The sequence below is a fragment of the Saccostrea cucullata genome, unplaced genomic scaffold, assembly GCF_032062105.1.
Source record: "Saccostrea cucullata isolate Sc308-1 unplaced genomic scaffold, CSIRO_AGI_Scuc_v1 ctg37, whole genome shotgun sequence".
In the NCBI taxonomy this organism is placed as follows: domain Eukaryota; kingdom Metazoa; phylum Mollusca; class Bivalvia; order Ostreida; family Ostreidae; genus Saccostrea; species Saccostrea cuccullata.
In genome coordinates this window covers 253,881-264,443 of record NW_026938868.1, presented here as the reverse complement: position 1 = coordinate 264,443, position 10,563 = coordinate 253,881, and the positions used below count along the sequence as shown (strand labels likewise).

Here is a 10,563-nt window from a genome sequence, read left to right as displayed (position 1 = left end):
TCTGATTATGTACATACAAAAGATGATTAAATCTAAAATTGTAAATATTATACATATTTTTGCTTTTGGTGTGTTAAAATTGAATCAATTCTGAGTAAGGAAAAAATGAATTTTCTATTTCGAGAGTAAATGGCGCCAAATATGAGAAAAACCAAAAGTTAGGGAGAAAGGTTTTAAAAATTTAATTACCTATTTTTAATATATTCAACTTGGTTATATTTAAATTAACATTTTAAAACGTTATGTAAGTGGGCAAGAAATCAAGGCTATCTGTATTCATTATGCTATTACGGGATTTTGTTGTTCTTCACTTCTTGTTTATCTGTCTGTTGCCTATAAATGTTGTATGTAAACTTTTCACATTTTCACCAAATTGCAAACAAGCATCCTTAGGTAAAGGGGACTTAAGTTTGTTCACAGGAAGCCCCATGCCCTCTTTTACGGGAAGATGATTAAGGATTTGTTAAAATTTGGTACTATTTTTTTCAATCTCAAAAACAAGTTGATAATATGGGAAGCTTCCATACATTAAATTCAGTTTTGTGCCATTCGTGACACCCAGGGGTAGGAAAGGGCAACAAAAATGGAGCAAAATTTTGCATAGGGAAATATAAAAAATTTCACAAAAGCATAATCAATGTTTAAATAACCATGCACCCCAGACTGCCTGTGTCACACAAATTTTGGGCAAGCGGTATATCTACTTCCTCCCGAATCTTTGGGATTTTACATTTCTTTTTTACCGGTGCAAAATTTTATAAAACTTTTCAGGCACATTTTCTGGGTTTATATAAATTCACTAGTGCATATAAACTTTAGGAAACTTGTCTTTTTATTACTAAATCAGCAGTATCACCTGCCAAAAAGCGGTAAATCTAGTACTCTGTTATAAATGTTAAAACCAAAAACGGACACTGATGTTTTCGTAAAATCGCGATTAAAACAACAAAATGTAGAAAATATTTTTTTAACAAATAACTGGAAAACCTCATTTAAATGCTAGATAATTTGTACGCACTGAAACTCACATATTTTATTTTTGTACGCACTGAAACTCACATATTTTATTTTTTTGTAAGAGTTATGTATGAACAATTTAATTTTATAGATTCCAAAATGACTTTTAAAGTCGGGTTCCTTTTAAACCTGTTAATGAAGAAGATAATCACTTATTATAAAAGCTTTATTAAAGCAGTGTTAGCTTGGGTAAAATAATTAATTTCCTAATCACGGCTGATACAATGAAAGTGGAGAGATATTCTGTCAAATTAATAAAAAAGTAATTATGTATTGTAAACTTTTTTTTATAAATCAAAGCTATTAGTATTAACCATGACTTGTTAACATAACATGTAACCGGGGACAAACCATGGTCCTTAAAATATTACTGGTAATCTGATAACGTTTTTTGTCATTGTTTAAGATAAGTAGAATTTAGAGTTTACTTAAAATCAGTCAACAAAAAGTAAAGTCAAATAAAAATAAATTAATTAATAAGTGGGGCTCCGACGTATATATGTCAATGTCGTACATGGAGCCTGTGAACATAATGTGGCAATGAACGATTTATACACGAAAAAAAAGAAATTATATGGGTGTTTTTAGGCGTACAAATTATCTGATATGTAAATGAGGTTTTCCGCTTATTTGTTGAAAAAATTATTATTCATTTTGTTGTTTTTAATCGCGATTCTACTCGGTGTCCATTTTTGGTTTTAACATTTATAACAGAGTACTAGTTTACCGCTTTTTGGCAGGTGAAACATCTCGTTCAAATAAAAAGCAAAATTTTTATGCATTAATGAAATATAAAAAATTTTGCAAAAGCATAATCAATGTTTGAAATAACCATGCACCCGACTGCCCGTGACACACAAATTTTGCCTTGGGCGAACAGATCTGCGGGTATGGATGCCCTGCTGGACGTGTTAAAATTTCCAATTCATTAAAATTCATATATATGAAAAATCTTACTCAAATCAACCAATAGCATCAGTAACAAAGTGTTGGAAACAAAGGGGGTAGAATTCATCATTCTTTAGAATCGGGATATACCGGTAAGTTTTGGTGATCTGGTCCCATTTACGCTATCGCTTAAACAAAGTTATAAAAGACAATTATTCTCTATGGCTAACAGATTTTTGGCAGGGCTGACAACTTTCACTAGCAGTCAGCCCTGCATGTCAAGCTAATTTTTCTGTGAGTTTCAAACACTGCCATTATGTAAAGAAGCATTTTCAGATAGTGTACATTCAAAGTTTGAATCATGATGGCAGGACAGGGCCATAACAGAGAATGAAAGATAAATAAGAATGAAATGGATTTTTTTTCCCAAAAAAACCCCCTAAACCATGACTAGTCATTAGTATAAAAGTAAATTAATACCATGTGGTGCTAATTTAACTCTCAAAGATTATGTATGCAAGGGCATTTGTACCAGGCTGGATTTTGATTTTGGATCTGACCAACATTTTATGAAAAGGAGAAATTCAAATTCTGAAAAAGTTTTGGGAGCTGGTCTTATTTCCAAGTAACTATATGCCATGCCTGGACTAAACTTGCGTGGGTTTTCAAAGCATTTAGAAATGCACCATCCCTGACTTGCTTCTGTCATGCTGGATTTTATCTACATTTTTAAGTTGAATGGTCAGGTTTAAGTTTTCAGAGAGATCTATTCCCTAGTAACTTTCAAAAGATATGGTGACTATTGCAAGCATGATGCATTAAGGATGTGCATTAACAGACTTTCTTTCCTTGTTGGTTGTGATGGTTCTGACCTACATTTTCCAGTTGATTGAACAGTTTAAAGTTTTTGGAATATATTCTATTAAGTACTGTGAATAACTTCCATATAAGAAACAATATTTGGTTTTAATGTTGATTATATTTTAAATTAATCCTCCCCAATTTTAATTCACATCAACCACCTTTCTGTGCAAAAGCACAAATTTTTTTCCGTGTTTTATATTTCTCTCCATGTGAGTTAATTTTTATGACAAGAACAGTTAATTTGTGAGAAATGGTTCGAATTGTTAACAATTATCCAAAAATAAATTTAAAACCCAAATCTTCTGTCTCAGGAGAGACCTTTATTCAAAGTGGATTTATCCTTTTTATGATATCTGATATGTTTAAAATCTAAAGTAAACGATATCTTTGGTATTTAATACTTATATCATTGTTCAAATATTTAACTATTTTTCAAAGTGCTAATTGGAGGTCTTTGATAGCAAATTGCTTAATTAAAAATACATATCTTTTCAAACTTGCTTTCACTAGGCAAGATGACTACATTTTTAACCATCAGCCTTCCTTCACTAAAACGATTAATCCAATCATTAATTGAATTTGTAGGATTTTATCTCAATAAACTGTGTACAAATTATTATATGATACTGTAAAATATTACAAGAAATTGCAGTCGTTTGTTGAACGAGTATACAACCATTTTTCGACAAGTGACCTAATAGTGACGCTTTTCACATTGTGCAAAAATTTATTCACATATGCTATTTATAGACCTTGTGTATGGCTTGTGTGTATTTATTTCAGAATTGTGGTTTTGTAGATATAATTTTTGATCACCCCTGTTTTAGGGCTGTGCAAAAATATCAATACATGTATTTTGATTTATTTTAGTTTGTTGACATAAATGTCATGTTTTTCAAAACCAGTAAAATACCTTGGCTGGGGATTTCCAAAGGAACATATGGAATTTGAGATTTCAGAAATGTTTTCAATTTATTAATTTTAATTGTCTATGTTTTTTTCCTTCTTATTTTTAAGGAACAGCTTTTTTATTTATTGGCTGTTATTGCCATGGCAGAGAGCAGAATGGACACAGTGCCGAGCCCAGAGGAGGAGGTGTCCATACAACACAGCAGTCGTTCTGAGTCGGCGTCAACGTATACAACAGATACACAGAGTGTGTTACAGGGGGAAGGGTCTGAGTATGAATGCCAGTATTTAGGTTTCACTCCAAAGTCACTCATTAATGGAGGTAAGTGTCAATTGTTTATTTGACACTGGAAAGACCTAAATTTCCTATATGCTTTTGTCCATCATTGTCCATAAACCAATGAATCCCAATTTCAGCACCAATTTTAGCTTAATTTGGTTGGTAAAGGGGATAAACAACATTTTTTCCCTAATATAACTAGTAGCATCATAAATAGAACCATTTCCACACCCATGAAAATATTAATTTTCCCAATTTAGGACAAAAAGTTTCAATATTTAACTGCTAAGCAACAAACTGCAATGACATAATTCTACTTCTCTAAACATTGTATGAGTTGACTTAAATTCTTCACATCTTCTTAAATTGAAACCCAGACAGTAGAGATCAGTCTTAATATGGTGAGACATATATGTACATATATACACTTATACAGTCTAGTTTCTGTTGTCATTGATGTAGATTCTAAATTGATCAAATCATCACCTCTGGGGGTAGGGTGGGGCCACAACAGGGAATCAAAGTTTTACATTGAAATATATAGGAAAAATCTTTAAAAATCTTCATCTCAAGAACCACTTGACCAGGTAAGCTGAAACTTATTTGGAAGCATCCTTGGTCAGTGTAGATTCAAAACTTTTCAAATCATGACCCCAGGGCATATTAGGGTTGTGCCACAGTATCTGGTGAAAAACAGCATGATAAATAGCATAATAGTTTCTTTGAGAAAATAAAATGAATACATTCAATTTTTGTTTTGGCCTTAAATTTTAAACAGAACTCCATAAGAATTATATTTCTGCTCCATGTGGCTGGAATTTAAGATTGTTGAAATGCTTTGATACTGAGTTAAACATCTGTTCCTTATATTTGTTAAATATGACATACAAGTTGGTGGGAATCACAACACATTTAAATGATTGTAATGCAATATTTCCTACTTTATTCAGTTGAGATTGTGATCTTTTTTGATTTTACAGAATATAATGCTGTAATCACCAGCTTAAAGGAAGGACTGTCCACCATGGAAGCATTTATAAATGAAGAGGTAATGATGATATGTTTGTTAACCTATCTGGTGGATTTCCTGATCTGTATAATTTTCTTATGCGAGTAATTTATTTCTTCAAAATAAATTTTCTAGACCTGAGTCACCTGTATTCATCTTTTAAAAAAAAAACACCTAAATCTGGTAATCACTTTGCACTCATTGATTATGCAATGTCTTTTAACAAGACACTGAGTCTTTGTATTCATTGTCCAAATCATTTAGGCACTCAGACTGTTTCTGCTTGCATATCTGTACACTGGATCCTACATTGCACTCAATATTGCATGTCATGTCTTTTGGATAGGGTGCTTAAATATGCATTATCCATTCATTATTCATCCATCCCATATTGTTACATTTATCAACTTTATAGATATCAAGTTAACTTAATTGTCATAAGGTCTTCCTATAGCATCTTCTGTATACTGGTAAGGTTTGTATGTTTCTTCCCTGCTGTCATCTGTAATCTTGGTATTCTTCATGGCTTGATAAAAATTAAAATATTACAAATATACCTTTACATTCACCTTAAGAATGTGTACTTGATAGTAAATGCACTATTGCCTTCTTGAAATGTTTTTTAAGACCAGCTAAACCACTGATGAGAAGAGATACAAGTGTTGATTGTTTCTTTGGTTGCCATTACAGTTTGGATCTGCGATATCTCCAGAGAAAACAAAACAAGCTTTGGAGACCGTACAGTCAGTGCTTGTGGAAAAGCTGGACAAGAGATTTGATCAACTAGAGGCAAGGAAAATTAGTTAATCTTGATATGAAAGATTACTCTCTTTTTAGAATTTAGCTCATCTGTGCTGAAAGCTCAGGTAAGCTTTTCTGATCAACCTTCGTCAATCCATATGTCAAAAAACTTTTCACATTTTCAACTTCTCAAGATTTATCCTAAAAATACCTAGGTAAAGTTCTGTTTTTGGTTTAATTGAGCAATTTTTGACAGAGTTATGCCCCTTGGACTTAGGAAATTTCCAATTACATGTATATTCAGTTTCCGTTCATTTTCTTTGCATGCAAGAGGGGGAGGGGAGCATAGGTGTTTCAAAACAATGAAACATCTCGATATTTGGGTTGATTCAAAAGAAGAATCTTAATTACATGTATCTTTTCATTTTCCTTAAAACGTTTAATTAAGCATGTCCTGTTTTACAGTCTTACCTATTAAGAAATGTGTTCAACATTCCTGAGGATCTAGTGCTGCCTGAGGACAGGGTACAGATGACACACCCCACAAGTCCCGAGGAAGATAGCCAGATAGAGGCGGACATGGAACAGCTCCGCACACACATCACAGCTGTTAGTACTTTACCACTGCTTCATCGAGAAAGTACCATAATGAAAAATATCACTAAATATACATGTAGGGGAATGGTATTTCAAATGAATGTTTCAACATTCTTTTGGAGGCAATATATGTATGTACACACAGGCCACAATTCAAAATACTAGATCTAACATTGTTAACAAAATTGTATTATTGTTAAAGTTAGACCATTGTAAGTTTTCTTATGCTGTAAATTATTGAATGAACATTTATACAAGTATTCATAAATATGTGAGGCACCCAAACGTGCTTTGGTTTTACACATCAAAAACTATTAAAATAAGAAAGGATTCTTTGATTAAGATTTTGTCTTTAGTTATATGTATTTTCTATAGAGAATTATTGAGTTTTGAAAGAGATTTGAATATAAACTCTGTGTATATATACATGTACTACTCTATTTTACATATACACTTGCATAAATACATTTAGATATCCCTTGATTTTGTCAGTTACCAGGGATATCAACAAACCCCAAATTATTTCACAACTACAATTTTCTATCTATATCTGTAACCTTGTGATATCTCCAAGTTTTCTGGTATACAGTATCAAAATTTAACTGTAAATATATTTTTTAGCTCAACTGAGCCAAAAGCTAAAGTGAGCTTTTCTGATCACATTTTGTCCGTCGTGTGTCCGTCTGTAAACTTTTCACATTTTCAACTTCTTCTTAAGAACCACTGGGCCAATTTTAACCAAACTTAATACAAAGCATTCTTAGGTGAAGGGGAATTTAAATTGTTAAAAATGAAGGGCCAAGTCCCCTTACAAGGGGAGATAATCAAGAAAAGACAAAAATAGAGTGGGGTCATTAAAAAATCTTCTTCTCAAGAACCTCTGGGCCAGGACATCGTCGCAAACCACGGCCAAAATGTACGATCCTCTCCCATTCTGGCCGTGGTTGCATGAGACGAGAATTTCTGGTAGCTCATTAAGGACAGATGATACAAACAAACATATGTTAAAGAATTTGAAAATAACAACTTCTGTCACGTTTAAATGATTAAAGTGATAAGTTTTACCGCATAATTTTTAATTTTTTATTCAAAATTTCACAAAAATAGGATTTGAAGCAAAAAATATTTTGTATAGATTAATAAGGATGGGTTCAGAAGGGGAGTCTTATGAACATCACTGAAGGTTTACAATTTCTTTATATTCCAGAAATTTGTTGTATGTATCATTTGCAATGAAATTAGGCCAAAAAATATATGCCTATCCAGGCATCCATTTTTTGTTTGTATCATCTGTCCTTAAAAGTATTGACCAATGCGAGTAAAGCAAAGTTGGAAATTGACCTTTCATGCAACCTTTCAATACCCAATCGCAGTGTACGAAATACTTCTGATGTAACTTGTTGAGTTCAGTTGCGATGGAAACAAAACTTGTCATTGACTGAATATGACCTCACAGTAGAGAGGCGTAAATATTCAAGATTACGACACTTTTTGTGATCAAGCAGCCATGGGTAGGAGAGAGCTATATGTGGACTCTGGACCTTGGCTTGAGACGATGGGGCCAGGAAAGCTGAAATTTATATGGAAGCATCTTTGAGTAGTGTAAATTTTAAATTGTTAAAATCATGACCCCCGGGGGTAGGGCGGGCCACAATATGGAATCCAAGTTATACATAGAAACATATTGTTTACAGAAAAAATCTTGAAAAGTCTTCTTCTCAAGAACCACTGAGCCAGGAAAGCTGAAACTTATATGGAAGCATCCTAGGGTAGTGTAAATTCTAAATTTTTAAAACATGACCCCCCAGAGGTAGGGCGGGGCCACAACAGGGAATCCAAGTTTTACATAGAAATATATTTGAAAAAATCTTTGAAAATCTTTTTCTCAAGAACCACTGGGCCAGAAAAGCTGAAACTTAATGTTGAAGCATCCTGGGGTAGTGTAGATTCTAAAGTATTAAAATCATGAGGGGGGAGGGGGCCACAATAGGTATAACAAGAGGGGAAATCTGGTGAAGAACTGCATCACCCAAGTTAGTCTGGTGAGAGATGTGGCCCATAGCCTGCCATGGGCCTCTTGTTTCTAAATACCGTATAAGTGGAAATTTTAGCGAGACGCAAATTTTGCGATTTCTACCTAAAATCTGGTATTTTATTTTTAGCGAGAAGTAATTTTAGCAATTTTAAAATGCTAACTGAAGAAGCTATTACAAATAATACGCAATTAATTTTCAGCGATATTCAATTTTAGCGATGTCAGCACCCTCACTAATAATGCCAAAATTAAATCCTCGCTAAAAATTCTACTTATACGGTAATATTAATAGAAGTCACTTCGTTTGAATGAACTGTACAGATTATTAAATTTATATACAGTGTATCTTTGGCATTTGTGTTTTTTTTTTTGCAGAGTAGAAAGTTGTGATTTTAGTGCCGAGGTTGAGACTATCATATCCCTCTGGTTTCTTAAGTAAATTTTTTTTTCTAATTGATTTCCTAGGTTCGGTATGGAAATGAATCTGTAAGACAACAAATCACAGAGATTGATAACTTACAGAAGCATGCAGATAGTACACTTTTGTACCTTCAGAAGCTAGAGAGTTCTGCATCAGATACAGGAGGTAAACAATTTAGTGTTTGATTGTCGTGAAATTTCATGTTATGTATAAAAGATGAATTTCTTTGCACTGTAAGGAGACATCTAATGATTTGTGTTTTTAATTCAGTTTTAGGAATTAAAGATTCCCTTAGTTTTGTTCTTGACAAAACTAAAGATTTAATGAGTTCCGTGAATGGACTGCAAGATCAAAGGACTAAGACTTTAGATTCTCTGACCTGATGCCACTGCAGAGAAGTGTTTGTGACTTTATCATTGAAATATCTTGATATTAGGATTGCATGTTGTTTTGCTTTAGATATAAATATTTGTACATTTATCTTTTTTTGCCTGATACTCTCAGGTGATACAATTACAGTATGTATTGTAACATTTAGAATTCTACTTCCTTTTTTCTATTTGTTATTGTGACACAAGAGGAGCTGTGAAATTTTTCTCACCAAAAAAAAAAATATGCACTCCAGAAGATATAAGGTGCAGTTATAAGAAAAATTGCTGCTTTTACTGATATTATGCAATTTTAAGACATTCAAATTTATGGAAAGATTTATTTTATACATCCTGTAATACAATTCTTGTAATGCCAATAAGCATACCTAACCTGCAAGGCACGCAAATGTTGTTTTTCCCACTAGTCTGTTAAAAAAATATCAAAAGTCAAATGCAGAGTCTAATTTATCCCTTCTAAAAACCCTGAATAAAAGTTGCATGTCCATGCAAAATAATTGTTGCAGGCAATATTTTCATAAATCATACAATGCTGTGTATTTTAGTCAAAATAAAATTGCAGTTAAATCACATATCTTGAATTTATTTATTTGTATATATGGTCACTTATCAGAAAAAATATAGGTCTGACATTATTAATAGCACTGAAAGCAGTCCTGGTAAGGTACATCCTTAGATGCAACATCCTTGAATGCTTTGTCGGTTCCATTTAATTTTGGGATAAATTCAAAAACACCAAGATGCATTATTCTGAAAATGTGAAACTTCTAAAAAATTATGTTGAAGTGCAAATTTTGCTATGACCACTGTTACAAACTGGCCCATAATTTCAGTCTTGCAGAAAAATTCTGGTAGAGCAAAATAAGCATTCGAAGGCTTGCTGATGATGATTATTATTTGGGACTTAAAATTTAGTTGCAAATACAGATTGATAGAATTTATATAGATTTAATACTAGTATGGTGAGTTGCACTGTTTTTTCATAATAATATAAGAATAGGACAATATATATGTCGTTATCCTCAAGAGGGCCAGCTAGTTTGCCACTTTGAATGCTACACTTATCAAGCTGACCTTTCATACCTAACTTAATGATATCAAATGATTATGAATACATATATTAAATGTGGTGTTAAGAAAATTATATCGCATAACAATAATATTAAAATAGTTGCACAACAGATCAATTAGCCTAGAGATTAGTTCCTGTGTCATTCATTTAGGGCATTGTATATATACATTTAAACCAAAAGTAGGAATGCGAAGGGAACTTCCCCTAAAAAGTAAATATTTTGGATCAATAAAGCTTTCATATAATTTTACGTAATTCAAAAATTCAAGAATTATAATATAATTGATTGTAAAAATGATTTTCATTCCTTTGTTCATTTACAATCAGTTTTGTACTTGATA

The 10,563-nt window shown here is 32.5% G+C and overlaps 1 protein-coding gene across 1 annotated transcript; it reads left to right on the top strand.

The window, feature by feature from the left end:
• Nucleotides 1-83: 83 nt before the first annotated feature.
• On the top strand, nt 84-9,722 carry LOC134251570 (uncharacterized). The gene is made up of 7 exons (XM_062733971.1): nt 84-170; nt 3,787-4,000; nt 4,939-5,006; nt 5,658-5,756; nt 6,174-6,317; nt 8,806-8,926; nt 9,032-9,722. Exons 2-7 carry the CDS (start codon nt 3,820-3,822, stop codon nt 9,142-9,144), a joined length of 726 nt encoding a protein of 241 aa, XP_062589955.1. The 5' UTR covers nt 84-170; nt 3,787-3,819; the 3' UTR covers nt 9,145-9,722.
• The last annotated feature ends 841 nt before the right edge of the window (nt 9,723-10,563 follow it).

Excerpts from the sequence above, each read along its gene's own strand:
- LOC134251570 (XM_062733971.1), top strand. The coding sequence starts at position 3,820 with ATGGCAGAGAGCAGAATGGACACAGTGCCGAGCCCAGAGGAGGAGGTG. Across the intron at positions 5,757-6,173 it reads AGAGATTTGATCAACTAGAG|TCTTACCTATTAAGAAATGT; the intron begins GCAAGGAAAATT and ends CCTGTTTTACAG. Across the intron at positions 8,927-9,031 it reads TTCTGCATCAGATACAGGAG|TTTTAGGAATTAAAGATTCC; the intron begins GTAAACAATTTA and ends TTTTTAATTCAG.